This window comes from Taeniopygia guttata, chromosome 5 (genome assembly GCF_048771995.1).
Source record: "Taeniopygia guttata chromosome 5, bTaeGut7.mat, whole genome shotgun sequence".
NCBI classification, from domain to species: Eukaryota; Metazoa; Chordata; class Aves; order Passeriformes; family Estrildidae; genus Taeniopygia; species Taeniopygia guttata.
Window position 1 is genome coordinate 14,713,367 of NC_133030.1, and position 24,098 is coordinate 14,737,464.

At 39.4% G+C, this 24,098-nt stretch overlaps 1 protein-coding gene across 14 annotated transcripts in view; it reads right to left on the reverse strand.

Annotated features, from left to right (window-relative positions):
• Positions 1-24,098, reverse strand: part of TUB (TUB bipartite transcription factor) — a 137,793-nt gene that overhangs the window by 36,875 nt on the left and 76,820 nt on the right. For 13 of the 14 annotated variants that reach the window (XM_012574259.5, XM_030273827.4, XM_012574258.5 and 10 more), the window contains exons 2-3: positions 3,342-3,393; positions 1,851-2,013 (exon numbers count right to left, since the gene is read on the reverse strand). In XM_012574259.5, the coding sequence (XP_012429713.2) occupies positions 1,851-2,013; positions 3,342-3,393 (215 nt within the window). Of the gene's footprint in view, positions 1-1,850; positions 2,014-3,341; positions 3,394-14,537; positions 14,639-24,098 lie in introns of those variants that run through there. The other variant, XM_072929651.1, reaches the window with a different exon arrangement.

Genomic DNA, 24,098 nt, shown 5'->3' on the forward strand with positions numbered 1-24,098 from the left:
TTAATCTCACTTATAGTGGGAAAGTCCACTCTGGTGCAAATTGGTGTACAATTTAGCTCAGTTAATGCATATATGAAATTTGTTACCAATTATGGGATGATAATGTCCTTTTCTCTGATTTGTGAAAATTAAAACCCTGATCAACTGACAATATAAGGGATTTAGTAAACACCACCTTCTCTCTATGATATTATTTCTTAGAACAGCTCTGTACCTTTGATAAACTCTTGAGTGTAAGAGGAAAAAGAAAATTTCTATTTTGTCTGATTAAAAAATAAACAAACTAATGTTTGTGCTAAATCAAATTTTTTGGTTTAGACTAGAAAGCAATTCAATTTAATGTTAAAAAATTACATCCCAGACCCTGAGAAAAAGTCAGTAAAAGAAATATTAATAATGTAAAAAATATTTATTAGAAAAATATAATTAAAACAATACTAAGTTGAAAAAATAATTCTCCATCTGAAACCACTTATGGTATCCTTTTTGCTTGCAGAAACAAGATTTAAAAGGCCCATTATTACCAAAACCTCAACATTTAAACAATGCAATTTCCAGATTCTAACAGTAAATTCTGTAGCTATAATCAGCTAAAAATTTCCACCAATTGCTGTCCAGGAGGAAAGACGCTGAAACCTGCTCTTCTCAGAGCAGAATTTGTTAGTCTACTAAATACCCACCTTGTTCTTGGGGAAAAATAAGACCACCAAGTGAAAATAAAACAACAGGGAGACAAAAAGTACAGCACATGGAGTAAAACTGACAGAAACTTGAACTGAAAGCTGAGTTAAGTTTTTGTTTGTAGAAGAGTAGGATACTGGTTGTCTGGGGTTTTTTTTTAACAGAGTTAGAGTCACAAAGGCATCTTAAAATTGAATGTGTAAATCTCAAAACCTATGTACCCTGCCAGCTAACACCATTCCCAACTAGAAAGCTACCAACTGCATTCCCAATCACTATCAGTAGATATTGATTCAGCTCTTGTCCCACAAACTAGTCAGGGAAGGAAGCCTTTTGCTATTGAAGCTTATGAATTACATTTAATTTAATGATCTGCAAAACAAGAAAACTGGAAAATTACTACTCTCTATATGTCTTGGAGGTGTTAGCAACCTGGAATGATATCTACAAGAATCAAATTTTGGACAAGGATTACCCAAGCTACCCCTTAGGAAATGCTGAGGAAAAGTATGCCCATACCATCTTTAGAGGGCAAAAAAGCATGGGCAATATGAGGACTGAACTAAATAATGCCTGATTTCCTTCGGATTTATTTCTGATTATTAAGGTCTTTGAAAAGAAATGGCATTCAATTTTTTTCCCCTGTGGGTGTGACACATGAAGTGACTCTATCCCTACTGGATCCTGTAATCTTTAATGAGAACGTGGAGACATTGTACAAGTTTGAAATGTTCTTCTCTACCCGTTTTAATGGACTTTGCAGAAACACAGAATCTGTGAAATTACTATAGTCAGTCCTAGCTGAACTTAGTTAATAGGTTTCAAATTTATCATTACCTCTGTCAGGTTTAAGTAAAATTACATGCAGAGGGATTTTCAGAGTGGAACCCATCAGCTTTACTTAGTAGGAACCAAGTCTGAAGAATAGTCACAGTAGAAGGGACAAGCTGTCTCTTTCCCAGTTCAGCACTGAAATGGCACCTAGGTACCTTGCTCTCTCCCATTAGGCTACAATTGCAAATTCTGATGGTTTTATCTCCAAACACAAGTGAAGGATATCAATGATTTACTAAAACATGCAAAACAAGAGCCTTTGTTCTCCTGAACATAAAATGAGCAGCACACTGGGACTCTCAGCAAATACACCTGCAGGAGGTGGCATTCTGTACCATGATATATGGTGCTGCTGTTGCTGTTGAGATAGGATTCGACCAGTGGGGCCTGCTCCTCCGAATGCTTCGTCCTGCGCGTCCTTGCCCGGCTGTCCACGTTGGACTGAACCATCAGTGGCTCCTGGCGCTTCTTTTTCTGCTTCTGTTCCAGCAGTGCTCTCTGGAGAAAAGACAGAGCAAAGCATCTGTTTCTGCACTCCAAACAGCAGCAACCCAGCATGGAAAACAATGGTCAGCTTTACCCCTTCCCCGGCTCCACAGTGGCGGCAGTTGGCAGGAAGGAGATTGGGATGTTGGGTTTTACAGGAAGCCTTTCCAAAAAACCACAACCAACCCACTGCTGAAACACCTTCTGCTGAAAACAGCAAATAATTAAAATACATCTTTCTGAGCAGCCCACCAGCTGTCAGAGCGTGCTTGGAAATAACCCTTGGGAAAACAACAGTGTGAGAATGCTGGCTATGAAGCAATGGGAGGGTAAGCAAGGGCATGAGGGAGAGATGCCAATTTCAGTTTCTGTAAATTAAAAGCAGGTAATTGCAAACTAGAATCGAGTGATAATACTGGACATGAGCCTAATTTAACAGCTATAATAGATGAACTTTTTAATGAAATACTTAAATTTCTCAGCAAGACCTGCTGAAAACCAAAACCTTTGGCCTCCAGTGGTACCATAGGGACCTTATTTGAGCCCTCTTCCACAACTTCAGAGAACTGAACTGTTAATTTTACTTATTTATTACCTTACCTTTTCCTTGCTTCTGTACAGTGATATTTTAGCTTCTAGGAAGGAGATGCAATAAAACTGAGGAATAAAAATGGAGAGTGAACTCTTTCAGCTCACTAAGTTGCGTTAACACCTCAACATGACTCCATCATAATCAGAAGAAAGTACAGGATTATGGCATAAATAGTACTTGAATTTGAAAATGAGATGCAGGCTGATGAAATAGTGGCAATATAAAAGGATAAAATTAAACTCACAAGACTTAACTATAAAAATGGCAACATTTTTTGAGAAGGGGACCACAGAAATCAACGTAAAACCAGAAAACCTCAACTCCCATTAAAGCTTGATGACACAATTCTCTCAGATGTTCTGACTCCCTTGTACAAGTCATGTAGGAATGCAGTCAGAAAATAGACAACACAGCACACAGTGCCACTAGGTTACAGCCACGAGAGCTAAATCCACTCAATCAAAACTTTGTGGTTAACCTCTGTTGGCTGGTGTGACTGCTCCATCAGTGGGGTAACAAATACATTATACAAAAGCTTATAACAAGCCCAAGGCAGTGGGAATCACTCAAACCAGAGTCAGAAGACAAATTTTAATCAAAGTTAGACTTGTGTGTTAACTTCAGCCTCCACAGATCTCTCTTCTGCATCCCCCAAACAGAGGATGCAATTTTCTATCACTTATCAGAGTTTTCATTACTCCAGGATTCAAAATTTAGGGAGCAAGAAGGTCCTCCTCCAAAATCTTACCTGTCTGTCAAGCTTCTGCTGACGCAGGCTGCTCCCCTCATCATCCAGAACACTGCAAAGACAAAGAGTACATAACTGGAACAAATTTATCACTCAAAACAACACCTAACTGCGCCCAGTGGAGAAAACTCTCACAGCAGTTATCCTACAAAACTCCCACTATGTTCCATGGAAGTCTGCCTGCCCTAACTGAAAAAACTTGACCTCAGAAGATTTAAATGCAGTCCACAAAAAATTGCAAAACTCTGGCTCACACAGACTTCAACAAAAATATATAATCAGACAGCTCAAAAAGAAATTCAAAATCCACTGTTTAGAGCTTGGTTTCTTTTCCACTCTCTTCTAATGCAAAACATCAATGCATAGAGAGCTGACATTTAAAATTTGCATATAAAGCCTAGAAAAAGGGAGGAGTGTAAGTGAACTGCTCAGCAATTCAGCAGTATTTAAAACTATGGTAGGAAAATTAACCACCTAATTTTTGCACACTGAGAACCATAATTTATTCCTGAATATCTGAGAAGTCACACTTATTGCCACACACTTCAATGTTTAGAGGCAGGCAAGATAAGCAGCATTGCTCAGTGCCATATTTCTCTCTGCTAATTGTTGCTTGTTGGGAGATTAGCTTCTGTGAATTCAATCATTTTCATTCATTAGATATTGAAGACTGGCATTGAAATCAAAAAGCTATTTTTGCAAAGTACTTTAGCAAACTACTGACTAGGCTTTATTTTTCTGGAGAACAAAGGTCTCTATTGTAAGAACACTATAGTTAAACATTGAACATAGATAATTGAATCTTTTAAACAGTAATAGGTCATCTACAAGGAAAATAGTGCTATAGAACAAAAACAATAGCCTCTTACAAGGAAAATTCATTTTCACCTACAATACACTTTTATAAAATGTTAGCCCCTTCTCTTATATCACTCTTAACAATCCAAAAGAGCAAAAAAAAAAAAAGATCCAGGACAAACCTACCTGAATTCTGACCGACATAAAACCCAAGAGTATTGCAATGAAAACTGCATTAAAAAATGTGAATCTCATGTATTAATTCACGGTCTTTAGGAGACAGTAATACTGTAGTAGAGTTAGACAGAACAGCTAATAAAGGCATGCTGAATGCCCCCTTTCCAACGCCAGCATTATCAAAGGCCGATAATTAAGCATTTCTTGTAGCATCAGCCTTTTACAATTTTTCTTAGGTTATATACGACAAAAGGCTGATGCTACACAGATTAAAACTATGCTGTTCAAGTACCTCAGGTATGAAATTACTATCTCTTGTAGAAGTAATGCATTACCCATAGTCTACAAAAAAGATTAAAGAAAAAAGACCCTCACAGTTACAAAGATGTCCTGCTTTACATCAAGCATTCTTCATTTTATAAATTACAGAAGTTATAAAAGAGACATACATTCCTCCACGGTATACAATATCAAGTTTGCAGAAGAGTGTTTCATTACGACTGTTGGAAGTATTAGCTGCACAGCCTGAAAGTAGAACTACCCTAATGGAGATTTTCAGCCAAACAATTGAGTAAAAGATGTCTAAGTGTAAAGTTTCAGGCTCAATGGCCTGAACAAATCCTCCTCATTTTAGACAATGCTTGAAAAAAAGCAAAAAACATGCAATGATGCTAACAGAGACCCCAAGAATTGCAGAGGCAGTGATGCACAGGCCATCCTAGCATCCATGTCCTGGCATGACACATTGCATGGAGCAAGGGGGCGGGAAAATGTCCTGTGCCTGCATGGGAAGCCACAACAAGGCAAATTCAGGTTCAGGCAGAGTTCCTGTATGTCTCTTAATGCCCAGCTGTAGCATGGTAAACATGGCAGTTTAAATAACACCAAACAGCAAGCCCCAGTTAGAGAATGGTGTGATTTACATTCAGCATTCCAGGAATGCAAAGAAACGATCAGATACACCAGAGGACTGCCAAAAAAAAAAAAAAAAAAACTCCATCCAAAAACTATGGATGTTACAATACTAAAACACCTCTCCACACTGCCCTTCTTACTGCAAGACTTTTTTTTAAGCTTCTGAATATATGCAATTGAAGCTGAGACCGAGAGCAGCATACCTTGAAAACCAGATGACAATGTCATCTGGAGCTTCCAGCTCCTTCCTTATCCCACTTCATATTTTATAAAGTTCTGAGTAGTTTTCCACAACCTTTTTTAGGCATGCATTAATGACAAGCCCTGCATTTAATATTCAACAAATAAAACAGAATTCCAGCTTCCTTTACTGACTGCAAGATGCAGTAGAATATGTTTGCTTCAACAATCCTCTCTCCCTCCAGGACGCTGGACTGGCATGAGAATGCCTTGCCTCCAGCACTCTTCTGAATCCTTCACAGGACAAAGTTAAAAAAGGCCTTATTACCACCAATCCTATCTATTTTAACAGTTACTCAGTTCCAGCATCACTGGAAAGCTGCAGTTCTGCCCTTTCCTGATGTCTAATAACACTGACGCAACTCTAAATACAAAAGGGGTTCAATTTAACCTATATATTCTGCTACAACAACAAACACTATACTTTCAGCCTGCACTTTGTCAGTGTTTTCTGCAGAACTGCTGGACCTTGGAGTTGCTGACCAGCAGCCAGCATTTCACATTCCCCAATTTCCAATGAACAAAATCTCCTGAAACTGGGTGACTTCCAAGATATGCCATTAAGCGAAGTCGGGGTTTAAATATATGCATGCATAAATAAATAATATTTATTAAGCTCTGTTTCCATAGCAATACCATCACACCCTCACTCTTGCTCCCTTGAAAAACATCTGCAGAGGACTCAGACGAAGTGTGTAAGTGCCACTGACCCTTTTTCTCACACTTCAGTGAGTCCTTGCAAAAAGATTTAGCAGATCATCTCAGCACAGCATCTGGCATTCTCTTGGATGCTCCAGGGTCCAAGAGAGGAAATTAGTTCTGAATTTCTGCCTTTTATTTCTTTGGAAAACAAAAAAGCATGTGAGCAGAAGCACAGCCTTTGCCCTTCCTCAAAAGAGCAGGAATCAATTGCTCATCCCTCTGGAAGGGTTGTTAATGTGGTGAGGACCCAGCCTGTCCTGCTCAGATTTTTTGTTGCACTCTGGTCCAAATAACTGGGATGGTCAGAAACTAAAGGCCCAGTACAGCAGAAAAACTGTGACTGAAAGATGGCAGGAAATAATCTCACAGAGAGCGAGCGAGAGAGGCTGTTAGGACAATTCTGCCTACATGTTTGATGTGATGCTAGAAAATCCCAGGAGCAGCATGAAACTCAGTCAGATTTAATAGAGAAATATAACTTTATAATTCATGAAAACTGAATTACTGAAGAGCATGCATACATATTAGCAATCTGCTCAGCATGCTGAAGTATCCTGAAGATCCAGTAAGATTAATTTTTTCTCCTATTAGATCAAGGATCATGCATCTGCCTGGCATCTTGGCTATGGCTCTGACCCACTTAAAACAAAAAGCAATTTTACACTATACTTAATATTGCAAAGAGTCTTTCAGTTCTGCAATAATAGTCTAGACCAAATTCAGCTGACAAATCAGAGCTTGGATATATTTCCTTGCAGATTCAAGAAAAAACCATCCTTCTATACAAAATTTGAACAGCCCACCCATTTAGAAGTTACTAGTGCTGGATTTAAGAAGTCAGGCCTATAGCTACCTATTGTAAAGATTCCTATCAGTTGCCTGGACCAAGGGCCACAGAGATTTAAGTATTATCTTTAGATAGCATTATTTTCAAATTTCAATTACAGCATTTGATTCAAACATCTCAACTCCTATTTTTAAAAGGGAAAAACATTAAAAGTAAAATCACATTTTAGTCAATGTTTTATTTTTTCATACCACCCTTTTAAGACACAAAATCTATTTTGCAGAAACAGTTTCAACATTAAATTCAATTTATAGTAAGCCAGGCTTGCTAAAGTACTGCATGTCATAACAAAGATGAAAACATATTAAAGACTTTTAGTATTCTAAGCTTTTTATAATCTCTGTTCCTTAAAAAACATTTAGAGAGAAACCCAAGACTAATCAGGTTTTAAAGATGGAACTTCATGATCACAGAAAGCTCCACACTTTACTGCTGAGACGAAGGCAGAAGATTCTGTAAGTCAGCATCTTGCTACATTTTTACTGTAATTCCACATGGGGTGATTTCAGTTAAAGTAAAATCTGAAAATACTTAATTCAAATAACACTTTTCACAGCAAGTACTTCGCCTTTGTTCTTTGAAAATGCAAACTGCTTGTATTTCATTAAGCCATTGCAAGAAAAAACAATTAAGAAGAAATGTTTCTAATTAGAATGCCCAAAATGCATGTAGTCACTGATTTTATTTAAGGGGTTTTTTTTAAAAGAAAAATCTGCCACAGTAAAGTAGTTCTATTGCTTCTGCCTGATGAACAAGGCAATGCTTTTTTTCCTTCCTGACACTGCTTCATATGGGAACATTTTCTATTAAAATAATTTTTTACAAGGACAAAGGTCCAAAATCTCACCCAACACATCTCTGCAGCCCAGCACTAACTGCACCAAAATGTACAGCTGGTCAGACAAGCAGACTCATACTACCACTCAACTTTAACAAATTGTTTAAAAACTGTCACCCTTGCATTTTCTCTTTTTGTTGCTTTATAATATATTACTAACAGCATCACCCAAAAACTCTGTGTGAAATGAGAAACCTTTGCAGAAGCAAAACACATAGGCAGAGAAAATTCATGAAACAAACAGTTCACATTATAAAAAGATGAAGAATTGGATAAGAATTTGATCATTTAGAACACAGAACCAGAAGCAAATGGAAAATTAGAGGGGGCATTTTCATCTTGAGTTTCTTCTGCCATATTGTGAGCTGCAATTCAAAAACAACGGATGATCAAACCAGATAGAAATAAAAAAAAAATACACTGTACCAAACTAATCTTCAAGATCACTCAGATCTTTTCCATGAACTCCTGCTGTGAAGAAAGCTGCTATGTATGTTGCTGTGTCAAGACAAACAAGTTATGGGATCCTTAAGAGCACAACAGACTCAAAAGAACAAGAATGGATGTAATGTGCCATTTGAACATTACAGTCCCCAAAAACACAGGAAATAAAATTCCTGTAAAAAGATAGCACATGGCTGACTGGGTACCATCTGTCATATTCACCCAATTACACTTCTCTTAATTTCTGGGAAGTCTCTGTAGTTCCATAAGGCCCAACTGCTCTCAATAATGTTACTGTTAAGTCCTTAAGAATGAGCTTTCCCACAGCACTGATGAAATGCCACTGTAAAAACCCATTAACAGGCTTAAGGACCTGCAGGCTGAAGTCATGCTCTGGGGGGGATGGCACACATTTAGGTTCTCCAAACAAGTGAAATTCAACCAACTCCTAAGCAGTGAAGTCAGCAAATATGCCAACACCTGCAAATCCCTACATAAAACAAGGTCTGCTGCCCCACAAATTGAGCACAGCAGAAGCCACCTGGGAGAACACTATTGTATCAGGCACATAGGCTAATCAAAGACTTATATATGAGACAAAGCACTCTAAAAGGGCTCTCCTCATGCTAGGAATCATCAAGGCTTTGTGACCTAAAGCAGCTGCTCAGTCACCTGATTTAGAGTAAAACCTGCAGTCCTCTATAGTAAAATGAGTGACAGCTTTGCTGGCCCACCTAAGCCAGCAGAAGTCTGGATATTGAGGAACAACCCAAGGACATTGAATATTATTCTGCCCTTCTACTGCAAAGATCAGCAACAGCAGTGCTTGGATTTCTCCCATGCCATGTTCAGAGGGCAGAGAGGGCAACCACCTACTCTTACAGGCCACCCTTCAGTCATCACTGAACTGACCAGGAAAGTACAGACACCAGAAACTCCTGCAGAAATGGAAATTGCATTCCTTTAGGCAAAGCTTCAGAGGAATAAAGTGTTTCACTGTGAATCTCACATAATAAATAAAAACATGCCAGTTCAGGAGTACAGCATCATGTCTTCTGACTGTGCAGAAGCCCCTTGAAAAGACTGAAAATAACAAAGGAAAAGGAAAAAAGGCAGAAACATGAAACAGATATTAGTAATGGAAGTATCAGCACCAAGCCAGCCACAAAACAGAAGATGCAGAGGATCATACACTGTGCTGATGATCCAAATGGCACTGAAAGTAATGCCTGCAGGGCAGATGGTTGATAACAGACTGCATTTGCAGTTGCACAAATAATTACAGAACCAAATGCTTTATTTTCTTCTCAAATCCTGTATGGCACACTAGTTTAAAAATCAGCAAATTAATGAGACCTTCCTGAAAGGTTGTTGTTACTATTTGCTCCAGTAAGGTTTATCTAAATGTCCTTTGTACATTAAGATTTATGACACTCATTATGTCTGGCAACGGTTCTGCAGATTAACTGAGAGCAAATGTAACAAGAGGAACAAATTCATATTTTTTTTTCTTAATTCCATGTAGATAATTGTTAAGATTAACTCCAGACAAATCCTCAGCATGGCCACACAATTGCCAGAGATCAGGTTGGGAAAGCTAAAGCCCAGATAGAATTAAATCTGACCAGAGATGTCAAGGACAGCAACACAAGCTTCTGTAAGTACATTGCTGAGTAAAGGAAGACAAGGGAAAATATGTGTCCTCTCCAGAAGGAAATGGGAGACCTGGTTACCAGGGACATGGAGAGGGCTGAGGTACTCAGTGACTTCTCTGACTCAGACTTCACTACCAAGTGCTCCAGCCACACAGCCTGAGTGCAGAAGGGAAAGGCAGCGACTAGGACAATGAAGAACTGCTCTCCATAGGAGAAAGCCCGTTTTGAGACCATCTCAGGCACCTGGAGGTGCAGGAGTCCACGGCACCTGATGAGATGCATCTGCAGGTCCTGAGGGAACTGGCAGAAGGAGTTACCTTCAGAAGAAGCCACTACCCATCATACTTGAGATGATGTGGCAGTCCAGGGAAGTTCCTATTGAACTCAGGTACATGGACAATGAGGAGATGATTGGTGACAGCAAACATTGTGACCATAAGGGCAGATCCTGCCTGAAATATTTGGTGGCCTGCTGTGTCAGGGCTACAGCACTGGTGAATGAGGGAAGAGACACAGACGTCATCTACCTGAACTTTTGGAAAGCATTTGACACAGTCTTGCACAAAATCCTTGTCTCTAAACTGCAGTGGCATGGATTTAACGATGGAGCCCTCAGTGGATGAGGAACTGGCTTGATGGTCACACTCAGAGTCATGGTCAATGGCTTGGTGTCCAAGCATAGACCAGTCAGGAGTGGCATTCCTAGGGGTCAGTACTGGGACTAGTGCAGCTGTTGCTGACATGGACAGTGAGATGAAGGACACCCTCAGTAAATTTGCCAACAACACCAAGCTGTGTGGTGTGGTGACACACTGGAGGGAAGGGATGCCATCCCAAGGGACCCTGACAGGCTGGAGAGGGGGGGCGGTGTGAACCTCATAAAGTTAAACATGAAGTTAAACCGAGTACAAGGTCCTGCAGTTGGGTCAGGGCACACCACAGGCTGGGAGGAGAAGGGATTGAGCACCCCCGAGGGAAGGATTTGGGGGTGATGGTCGATGAGAAGCTCAACAGGATCCAGTCATGTGAGCTGTCATCCCAGAAAGCCAAATGTGTCCTGGCTGCATCAAAAGTAGTGTGGACAGCAGGGTGAGGGAAGGGATTCTCCCACTCTCTTCAGCACTCCTGAGACCCCAGCTATGTCCAGCTCTGGGGCCCACAACATAAGAAGCATAGGGACCTATGGGAGCAAGCCCAGATGAAGGCCAAAAAGAGGATTAGAGAAATGAAGCACCATTCTATAAGGAAAGGCTGAGAGAGTTGGAGTTGTCCAGCCTGGAGAAGAGAAGGTTCAGAGGAGACCTTTTTGTGGCATTCCAGTGCCTGAAGGGAGCTACAAGAACAACGGAGAGGGACATTTTACAAGGGCATGTAGTATACAGGAAATGGGGGAATGGCTTCAAACTGAGAGAGAGTCAATTTAGATGGGATATTAAGAAAAACATTTTCACTGTTTGGGTGGTGGGGCACTGGCAGAGGTTGCCCAGAGAAGCTGTACATGCCCCATCCCTGGCAGTGCTCAAGGCCAGGCTGGATAGAGCCTTGAGCAACCTGATCTGGTGAAAAGTGTCCCTATCCATGGCAGGGGAGTTGGAACAAGATGACCTTTAAGGTCCCTTCTAACCCAAACCATTTTATGGTTCCATAACAGCATTTTGGTCTGTTTTAATTAGAACAGTTCATCAAAATAGATCTCAATTGTTACAACCATAAGGGTATATAAAACCAACAGCAATCGTAGAAATCAAATCTTCTAAATGTTCTACTTAGACTAAGCTTTTGAACAGCCCAACAGTCGGGTAAAATACATTGTTAGATGCACTGTATTGCAATTGTTAGATGCAGATGTATTACAGGATATATAAAAACAAACACTGACCATTCTTGAGCAAATAACCCAAGAGACTCTCAGTGCTGAAGGGAACAACAGGAGCTCTGCAGATACTTCAGATATCCTTTGAAGTAATGAGATCCAGCTTTGAGTAAAATCAGAACAAAACTGTAGTCATAGAAAAAAGAAACTACAGTTTAGGATCTGAAATGCCTAGGCTGACAGCTTTCAGTGAGGATGATAAGCAGCCAGGATAAGATCTAATGAGATGAAAAGCAAAACTATTCCCTACAGCACACATTGCATGTTTTAAATAACTGAACTACAGGGCTGCAACTACTGCCCTGGAAAGATCAGTTGAACTAATATTTGTACAGATTCATTCTCTGCAATTACACAGAACAGAACAAGATAGCATATGGCAGTAAAATGCAGGTAATAAAAATATCACCTACTGGAAGAGCTGGGTTATTTCTTGCCCTGCTTCGACAGACACAAACTCTGAACACAACATAAGAGAAGGAATCTATGTCCCAAAAGAGACAGGTGAATTTAATAAACATGAATGATGGAGCAGTAAAACACAATAGCCTTTGGGTGATCTATGCTAAAATCACATTTAAAGTAGTTTGATGAGAAGTACCCGAACAGGAGCAAATTGGGAAGGAAAAAAATGTCCACTGTGACCTGGAGATACACTACCTGCAATGCAGATGGATCCAGATGACAAATGACACAACTTTCAGGAAGTGCCGTTATCGAAAACACATCGCTGCCAGCCACTGGAAAGATCCAGCCTGGGCAGCCAGGTTTCTCTCTCAGTACCAAAACCCAGCCAATCTCAGCAGTTAAAACAGTAAAATATATGCACAAACAAACGAAACCCCTTAATGTACAAAGCACCCAACCACAACAAACACTAAATTAAACAAGCAGAAACTAGGGAAAAGCATTGTCTGGGTAAGGAGACTGCACTTACACAGACACACACTGCAGAGCAAGAGTTCTCTGCCTGGCCCACAATGATTCTCCCATTGCATTACTGCTGACCAGGTAAAAGGCATCACCCAAAACAGACCTCTGCTTTTTTGATGTGGAAAACACTGTGAGCCACTGTGATGAAGAGAAAACCAGCACAAGATGACTGCTGGCTCCCTTCCCTCCCTATCCTATACCTGTTCTATGAAACTTGGGTTTGTCCACTTGGCAGCTGCTGGGCCTATTGTACATCAAACAGAACAACCTTCCAAGACACCTGTAAAATGAGAGTAACAAACAAGTCTTAACTCCTCTTGGAAACACCTTTGTGAAGCAAGAATGAAGCCTCACAGGTACAGTAATTAACCTAGAAACAATGCTGGCCTTTTAAATAATAGCATAATGGTGAAGTGTTTAACAAACAAAACACTGATGCCAACAACAGGGTCACTGCTGCAGGTGTTCAGTGGGGCTTCTCCCTGCTGCAGGGGTGCAAACACAGGCATGAATGTGTAGATCAAACATGCTGCTGCTGAAATGGGTTATACTTGAGGTAATTCACTAATGCAGCAAAGTATTAATGGATCCCACTGCCTGTGCATGTCTATAGGAAAAGGATGGAGTTTTATTTACTGGATTTTTAAAGCAATAGTAAAATCAAGCTATCCATTTATTGAAAACATGAAGGTGAAAGAGTCTACCTTTGCTGCTCTAACAAACAAAACTGAACAAAAATACAGTAAGAATTGTAACTCTGATAGATGCTAGTGAATTGAAACAGCCAAGCTCCCTTTTCCATTTTACAGGTGGTTTTACAGTTTCTATGGAATACAGTTTCTAAGGGAAGACATGTCATTTCATGATAAATACTAACCATGAAACAAAATATTTTGTCACTTTTCCCCCCACACATACTATCTTTATAATCCAACCTAGTACTCTTTTGCTGGAACTGAGGAAAGCAGATTATTCATTTTAGTTTGTCTTCTTTCTCTGTATTACCTTCTATACTAGTAGCAAATACTGACAATCCTGGACATTTTCAGAGGAAAATGACTTTGTCAGATCTCATGGATAAGTAAATGGATATGGATTTCAAGACTGGCAAGATGCTGATAGCTATCAAAAGTAGCAAACACCATTTGGCCTCTATTTTGTTCCCTACAAAGAGAACTAAGTCATTATTTCTAACAGCACTCTATGCAGATGAGGTATTCCCCACAGCCTGATCTTCATTCCTGGGCCCTGAACCCCCAAAACCATGAATTCAATCTCATGAGAATGTTGCCACTAACTTCACATCGCATAAAAAGATGCATATGTATAAATCCCTCCAGGCTGGGGTTTTTAATTATAAGTTCCTGAAGACAGAGAATTGTTTTCACAGTGTGCATACACAGTGCCTGCACAGAAAGAGACTCTTGCTCAGATTTTAATAAATCTTAGAAAACCATAGTAATAATAAGGCTGAGATGGTGATTTTCTTCCCCTTTAGTGAGACACAGGTACTCAATTCCAGTGATGTCTACAGCATTCAAAGATAATTTCAAAACAAGTTACATATTTAATCTTCCAATTTATCAGTTCCCTGTGTGAAGATGATCCTGTGAGTAAACAACCTGAAGAGCATTGTAGTGTATTTCAAAACCAAGCTAATCCCTTTCCTTTGCTTCTGTGTGCAACCAAGTGTGGTAAATGGAATCTATTCTCAAGACCAAAGAAGCAGCAGAAAAACTTTACAACACAGAGTTTGCTGCAGCTGTGAACCCACCTTGTTTGTGTACAGTGAAAGCAAATTTTCTAGCTCTATTTTCCAATGAGTCCTTTAAAGGCCCCTTCCAACCCTATTGGAATGCATTTCAGCATTTCTTTCCTTTTGTTACATTAAATGTTTTTCTCCACATCTGTGTGTAACTCTAGCCAAGGGAGTTTTCTTTCTCTAGCAAAAACAACTGTAGAGAGAAAATAAACAGGAGGAGAAAAACATAACATGGGATAATAGTATACAGAATCACATGTCATAGGTTGCAATAGAAAAAGGAACAAGTAGTAATTTTTGACACATTTAGGGAAAAAACCTAACTTGTCCCATTCAATCCATATTTACATACTCTGGCTATACTTAATTTAACCCCAAATATGCTGGCATGCTTTTTCTGTTTCAACTTGAAGAAAATATAGCCCTTTTAACAGCAAAATGCACTCACTACATTTAAAGCACTTTGAAGTGTCACACCAAGTAACAGTCTCAGTATTCTTATGCAACACAACTCTTTTTGTAGCATACTAAAATATGTACATTGCATAAAATTCAATCATCTTTGTTTTTCATAAACATTAACCATGTTCACCAATTTGAATTTATACACCTAGTTTAGCACATCAGCTTCAAGTATTTCAAATAAATTAGTCAAATTTAAAACAGGTCAGGTATATGTTATTGCAGTATTTTTAGTTCAATTTTCACTATGAATTATCAGAATCCCAACTATATTTCTTTCATACTACTCTGTGACCATTTTTGTTATATCTGACAATCGTCTTCATCTGGTTCTCCTTAACTACCTCCAATGAAATTACCACTTAGTCTAATAATTACTCTGGATTATTCTCTCAACATTTCACAGTACATTGTGTGGTGCTACAAAAAGCTAAGTGAAAACACTTCATAGTACATTGTGTGGCAATGTAAAAAAGCTAAGTGAAATGCCTTCCTACAGTGATGTATAAATGGAAAAATATTTTAAAAGCATTCCATTATTAAGAAGTATGATAGCTTGAGACAAGTGATACATTATCTGCTCTATCCAACTTGATGTCTCAACAGAAACCAGACAAGACATTATTTCCTCATATTTAAGTACTATATGCATAGATATATGTATATATATATATATATAAGAAAAACAGGAAAACTATTACTTTTTTTTAATACAGTCTGTAAAATTATCATCATTAACTGGTATGACTCAAATGCTGGATTCTTTCAGTGTTGGGCAGTTAATTGATATAGCAATTCCTTTGAGACACACTGTTTTGCTCTGTGAGATGTATACAACACACAAAAATGTGTGCTGCCACCGAGAAATGAGACTTATGAGAAAGGCTGTGGCAGAGGAGTCAAGCTAGCACCCAGACTCAGAGCTTCAGAGAACGTGGAATCTGTATCCCCAAAAAGCTTTGGCTCTCCAGCTGAAAATCTCCTCTCCAGTATGTAGCTTAGAGCTGACACAATTACCAAATCACAGAAAAATTAAGAGCTAATGATCATGACCCAACTAATTCATATTTCTAACTTCAACTACCTTTTCCAAATTATTGTTCTGGGCTTTAAAATGCTGTCACATGAATACTCTGTGTGGTACTGCTCAAGAGCAAAGTCAGTCCCCCAGGCAAAGCATTTCAGACTCTGGGAAATCATTTTTACTTCATTTGACTGAAAACAGGGTTTGATATATGCACCACCTAATTTTCAGGGTTCTGATCCTGAACTGACTAGCATAACTTATTAATGCTGAACATAAATATTGCCATCTAGACCTGCTCAAATGGCTACGTATTTGCACAATAAAAGCTTGTAGCAAACAGAATGTTAAACATCAGAATAAATGGCTGATAAAACAATCATGCATTTTTATCTTTGCTTTCTAAACTGCTTGTCAAATATTCACCAGTGCCATCTAACAGTAACCAAGGAGGAATAATGAAAAAAAAAAGACACTAAGATGCTTTTTATTGTTACTTTGAAAAGTCCTAAGATTTGCACAAATACATTACATGAAGAAAAGAGTAACCTTGTCTTTGAAATAAAGCACACAAAAGATAATAAAATTTAAAAAGCTGTGTCAATTCTAAGTATTTGTTTTTCTTAAACTGGCAAGCAGCTGTCATTTGTGACTGTAACAAAATATCCAAAAGAATTAGATCAAAAAGATGTCAGCATTTATCCAATCTACTATTTTTAAACTGTTTTTAGTTTAGCATCCATTTTTTCCTTCACCATGTGCCAGTGGCTAAGCAAAAAGGGTATATAAAGCATGTTCTATAAACTGATGGACAGCTCTCACACAAAGCCACAAGTATCCTTTGCTGTTCATGTACTGCTACAGATTTTCAGTATAATATGACCTCTCAAAATAGATAAAGGACACAATGCCAACATCATATCCAAAGAATTAAAGAGTGTAATTCTCACTAAGGTTGTGCCACTAATCCCTGCACATTCTCTACTGAAATTTTATGCTAAAATTATATATCTCTAGATACTGGTAGAAATTACAGTACTCTAGAATCAGATCATAATTACATAGGATTGCAAATTGTACATTTGTCAGTTCCTAGAAACAAAATGGATAGCCAAATCTGCAATTCCAATGGCTGCTTTCATGCTAGATACAGATACTGCAGTTCACTTACCAATTAACACAAAATCTGTTTTCCTTGTCTTCTTCTTTCTCTAAGATTCAGACATGTTATCAGCCCACACAAAGACAAGGATAAGAAATAACATAGGAAAAACCTACTGACTCTACACACTGCATAGAACAGACAAATTCTCCTCTTTAAAACATAATTCAGATGTTTGGGCACAATTGGGTATCACTGGGTTTGGGTACTTTTGGGGGTGGTTTTGTGTTATTCCCTTCTTTGTTTTTTAAAGGAAGATGAACTGTAGTATCACTTTGAACTTCAACTTGTGAATTCAATGTATGGAACTTACAAATCTCCAATATGCAATTATATTGTGACAAGTACTGCTTCCTATGTGGTTACAACTTAATAAAAAAGCTTCAAGATAGAAAGAATAACCAGAATGTAGAATTTAGCAAATGTCACTCTTCATGTATTCAGAAAAAGTACAAATTGTTTCCCACCCCAAATGTTTTGATCATAAAATAAAAAACAAATCTGTTTAAACACACTTCAATTTCTGATTTCTAAACAAGTAGAGCTTTAGAAAGCTACCACTGCTGCAGCCATGCTCTTGTAGCAGATTTGTTTAAGCGTGACAGAAGCAGGTCCTGAGGTAATTCAAGATATTACAGGTCTTGGATTTTGTGCTTTCCATTTTTCAACAAAGAAAACAAGCCTAATCTAATTTGCTCCCATGTGCCATTTAAAAATGTAACTAAGCAGATCACAGCTGAAGTAGATCAGATTAACTGCTAAAGAAAGGTTGTGTTGACAAACTGCAGAGAAAAGTTTACCAACACCTTTTGTGGATATGAAAGGCACAGCAAAAACATACAAATCTTGCCAGGAGGCTGTCTTGTGTTTAATTTGCAAAGCAAAGGCTTGGCAGAATAAGATGTAACACATTTTTATTGAACAAAGAGCTCTTCAGGTGCTGTGACATCCGTAGCAAACCATTACAGGAAAGGGCTTCCACCACCCTTTTCATATCTTTTTAATACCTGGCTGAAGTTGCCATTTTAATTATTCCACTTCACCTGGTAGAATGCCTGTTAGCAAAAATTACAGCAAAAGGAATCTCCACTGGGGACTAATGTGCCGTGCACAGCTTTGTCTCTGGACACACCTGTAAGCCTGGTACTTCCCTCCTATGAAATATTTTCAGTTAAAAAGGGTAAAATGTAAGCAGAAGTATGTGATTATCAGCTTGGTTGCTGATTTCCTAGAACAGAAACTAGAGCATACCATACAACTAAAATTAAATTCAAAATATTTGGGTCTTTTTCAGAGAAGGATTAAAGTTATCTATCTCCCATTAAACATATATGTTAATTTCACATCTTGTACAAGGCAGGGAACCTATGGAAGTTTCAGGAAGAATTCTCATTTCTGTGGGACCTGTAAAATAAAATAAGACCAGAGTACTCAAACTTTAAATTCTTTCACTGACAATTCATATAATGAAGGGGTTTTACCTGGTTTTGTAATGAAAAAAGATTTATGCATTCATAATGCCTATAATAATTTCTTCCGTTGATTGATTTCAACTAAAATTAAAGAGGGTTAATATTTCTAAATCCAACAGATTTTATAATTAAGATGGTGACTGGAGAGAGGTAAAGGCTTTAAGCAGTCTCTCTGTCAGAGGACATTTTGGGGCTCAGCTCCATAATATGACTAGAGCAATGAGAATCCACATAGGGAACATTATGAAGGACAGCTATAGGAATTCTGCTATCTAAAATGCAGGGATCCTAGTCTTCATATGGCTCCTAGGACCATTTCTTAGATATATATATATATAAGAAGATTCCTTCCAACAGCAACATATTATGAAGAAAATTAACTGGGCTCATTTTTTTTATGCATAGTTCTCACTAGCCCACTTTGGATTTGAAAAAGAGCAATATAAGTGAAATAAAAAAGATAATCTTATTTGGGGGAAAGAAGGGTGGAAGATAAAGCGAATATAATTCCTTCCCCAGTCTTGCTAGTGAGTTTTCATCCTGGAAAAGCCACATTTCTGTATGTGCAGGGTCCCTGTCAGTAGCACAGGGGTAATACATCTCTGTCTTTGCAATCTCCCCCAGAGTTCCACACCAAGCAGGACACGAGGCAGTGAGACACAAGCCTGGCAGTGCACTCCAGCACAATGCCAAGGTGCATCCAGCACACCAAGGGACCTGTCCCACCGAGCTCTTGAGCCACAGCCACACTATAAATCACCAGGAGCATGCCAGGCAAAGGAAACAACCAAAGGTGTAATCAGCGAGCACGCGTCCTCTCAGCTAGAGGAAGCTCTGGCACACAGAGCTGGAGATCTCTTCTAACCATATCAGATGTAATTAAACCACTTCAGGCACTGTGGGAAGCTATTTCCAAATGCATTTAAGTAAGGCAGAAAGAATGATTTTAGCTATTGGACCATTAAAAAGGAGTGAAGCTAAGATTCCCCTTTGGGTCTAATCAAAACATACACCAGCAGATGTTTTCTTCTCCTCTCTGATAAATACATATGACTGTGTATCTTCTGGTTTCTTTATGAAACACTAATTGCCCACTGCACAGAAGGTCTAATTGATGCAGCATGTGATCACTGTTATTGGCACATTTTTCATAGCTCTAATACTTCAGCGCACAACCCATGAGTTTGTGTTTATTGCAGGATACAAGGTGAGCCATTTCAGCCTGAAGGAGCATCCACGGAATGTCACTCAGCTTTATTCTGTCAGACTCAGAGGGCTCCATTTTCTTGCTCACTCAGGACCTCTACCAAAACTGGAGCAGGGTGAGGAGGTTCAGCAGAATTATGGAAAGAAAGCTGGCTGGCACAAGCTAGCTAAAAAATTTATAAGACAGCAACAGCTTCCTGTATGAGAGCCTCCAAATGTGTTTGCCATTGTGGCATGGCGTTGCACGCTACCAGTGCACCCGCTCTTATCTTCACTAGTGTCAAACTGGGCAGTACATAGAGTGACTCTCTGGACTGCCAGCCCACAGCAGTGACCCCAGCAGCGACCAGAGACTGCTCACCCACCCTTCTGAAGCTCTGTGTGCTGGCAAAGCAGGCTGCCCTCCAGGGAACACATCTGCTCCCCCCTCTCCCACCTGCTGACAGAAGGACCTCCTCCCGAGTTTGGAATCTACTTTAGAAAGACTGCTGCTGACAGTTCTTGGATGGCAGCAGAGACCTGGAATCCTGCTCAAATATTTATCTGCTTTGTGATTATTGAAAGATTTAATTTAAGAAGAGTTGGAAGATTATAAGAAATACTGCCACTGACTGACAAATTTAGCACAAGCCACATTATGGCCAGGCACTTTCCCAGCAGCACATCAACTGTTCTCCCAAAACCAACATCAGCCAGGTACAGAGGACACACACAAAAAAGGAAAGAACCACAGAAACAAGGAAAACAAGCTTCCTTAAGTATTGAGTATCCTTAGGAAACAGAGGCAGGCATTTAATGATGTAAAAAGAAAACAAATGCCTTCACTTCCCAAAGTAAATAACTCAGGGATTTACTAATAATGACTCAATCACTGTTAGTTATAGACCTATTCTAATGGCACAAAACCAAAAAATAGAAACGGTATCATAGCCATGTCATGAAAAATTAGCAACAAGACAGATGTCATCAAGTGCAAAGTGAAAAGCATACCATACAGAACATCCTTCTGTTCACTCTTTATTGCAATATGTGCTCGTGTTTGGCACTGTTCATCCAAGACCACAGGAAATGCAATATTACAGAGCTGGCTGTAAACTAAAAGCCTTTGGGCTGAATTTTCACCCCAACACACAGAGACTTACTTTGAGGATGCTTTACAATGTCAACTGGGCATATTTACAGTCCATCACACAATGCAGTGAAAATCTCTGTGCCCCTAATGTATCTTACATTTTTTTTCAGAATAAGCCTTTTCAGAATAAAATGAGTTGGTTTTGCCAAAGAACACGGCAAAACTACACTGTGTTACATGCTGTTTGTCATTTTGACTCGGCAGCACAATAGTCCTCATCCTCCCGTCTCATTCCACCACATTAAGTATTTTCAACAGAATCTGAGCACTCCTGAAAATCCAGCCATAGACGGGTTCACAGCATTCCATCCTTTGAAAGACTTATACCAGACTAAAGATAAAATGCAGCTATTCTGCTTGGTTTTAAACCTTCTGTTTCAAAACCTTTATACTTTAACAGAATACAACAAGCAATAAAGAGGATAGTCATTCCCAGTGAGCTCCCAGTTGCCTATCTCCTTCAACTTGGTTATAGCTTACGCTATTTAATGCCATATCAATGAAAGGACAGTTTTCAGAAACACAGCTATTGTAAGTCAAATTAATTTCCTACGCTTTAAAAGCATTTTCTTCCAAGTCTAGAGTTCACTGGATTCTCTTACCAGAAGTCATTCTAAGAGACTATCAAATTATCAAATCCAAAGTTTACCTCCACAGTTTCAGAACAAAATTTTGGGCCCAGCACACAGCAACAACCTGAAAATCCAGGCACTCATCTGAGGTATTAGAAACACCTTTCAAAGAATGAGACAAGGAGCAGAAACTTGAACACCTGAACTTGCTTATCCCACTTTCCATCTTATGCAAAGATACCTTCACATTTTTTCCAAGAGAGCAATCTGGAAATCACTCTGACTCAAGGTGCACAGAATAGGAGAACTTTTTTCCTTCCAATACTACTCAGAACAACCTACATATTGCAAATCCTAAGGCAATTTTATTACATTAATAAAAAACAGAGGCTGCCCAGGAATAACAGGAAGGAAAAGGGAGGAAAGGAATGACACAGGAAAGGAAGGAAGGAAGTTAGGAAGGACTTTTAATTTCAATTAAATTTCTCCTGTGCTGGTTTTTCTTGATCTTCAAAATATGAGAATGATATTCAAGCCCCAAGGAGGTAATTAAGAATTTTTCAAGCTGCATCAAGACTGCCAGAATACTAAAATATATCCTTATTTGAAATAGCCAACATTTAAAAGGCATCTTCCAGGATGCCTCAAACTTCTAGCAATGTCATGATCTTTTTGTTCTGATATGATGACCCAATTTCTCTGGGTATTAATAAAGTATGTCTTAAATAATATATCTGGCAGATCCAAGAATTATCCCAGTGTTCTGAAAAGCCAGAGCCTAGATTAGGTGGCTCATAGGAGGCTAGTACTCTTTTAATAGCCAAAAAATGAATATTCTTATTTCAGACCAGATTACGAATTCTACATTAAATTTATATGCCCACTGTGAACTGTGCTATGGCAGATTCCCAACTGTAAACAATTCCTAGCTGTAAACAATCTAACACATATACCAGAAACAATTTAAATGTGGCAGTCCCCAGCTCCTCCCAGACTGAACTATGCATTTCTGATGTGACCCATTACCAGTGATCTGGAAAAGGGGATCGAGGGTTCCCTCAGTCAGTTCACAGGTGACACCAAACTGGGTGGGAGGGTTGGTCTGCTGGAGAGCAGAAGGCTCTGCAGAGGGATCTGGACAGGCTGGATTGATGGGCCAAGACCAGCAGCAGGAGGTTCAACAAGGCCAAGTGCTGGGTCCTGTCCTGGGGTCACAATGAGCCTGGGCAGTGCTACAGGTGGGGGAGGAGTGGCTGGAAAACTGCCCAGTGCAAAAGGACTGGGGGGGGGGCTGCAACACAGGCTGAACATGAGCCAAGTGGCCAAGGTGGCCGAAGGCATCCTGGCCTGGGTCAGCAATAGAGTCTGGCAGGAGCAGGGCAGGGATTGTCCCCTGGGCTGGCCACTGGTGAGGTCACACCACCAGTGCTGTGTCCAGTTCTGGACTTCTCAGTTGAGAAAGGACATTGAGGGGCTGGAGCAAGTCCAGAGAAGGGAAATAGGAGCTGGTGGAGGGTCTGGAGTACAAGTCCTGTGAGGAGCAGCTGAGGGAGCTGGGGGTGTTCAGCCTGGAAGAGGCTCAGGGGGACCTTACTGCTCTTCACAATTACCTGAAAGGAGGCTGTAGCCAGGTGGGGGTTGGTACCTTCTCCCAAGTAATTAGCAATAGTATGAGAGGAAACAGCCTCAAAGTTGTGCCAGGTCAGATTTAGATGGGAGAAGAGGAAAAATTTCTTCACTGAAATATTTGTCAAGCCTTGGAACAGCTGTCCAGGGAAGTGGTGGTGTCACCATCCCTGGAGGTATTTAAAAACTGTGTGGATGTGGCCCTTAGGGACGTGGTTTAGTGGTGGACTTGGCAATGTGGGGTAAATGGTTGGACGCTATGGTCTTGGAGATCTTTTCTGACCAAATGATTCTATGATTGCAGAGATGTAACAATATGCCACATGCAGAGGCACATGAGCTCTGCCTTAAGGACAGACAAAAGAACTGTGTTAATGTTATTCTAGGGCAAGCACAAAAAGTTTCTCTAAAACCTTACACTTGACTTTTTAAATCTGCAACAACAGCCAGTGGAGTGATTTAAAATTCAGTAACCTGGAAGAATCAATTATCAAGGTCTGACTCAATGGTGTGTAGAGACACCTTAAAAGTTATTTAACACTGCTCTACAGATGCAGTGTCCCAAAAGAGACATTATTCACCCATACAAATGAGCTTAAGTTTCAGCACAGAAGACTTGAAGCAATTCCTAAGTTTGCAAAACACTGTTTAATGGAAATTCACACTCCTGGCTTGAGTATTGGGATTTATATCTGCCAAAAATAGTGGGATGAATTCCAGGGTACAGTATGTGTCTTAGTCTTTCAGTTTCCACTCAACCTGATCCGAGCAGTTAGTCTAAGTCATTGGCTGGAGAAGTTATCTACTCTTTAATTTCCACAGTACATTCAATAATTTCCTCACATTTTAAGAAGTGAAAATTGCTACATGATGCAATGTAATTTGTTTTTGTTGCTGTTACTGCAGCCTAGTGAAAA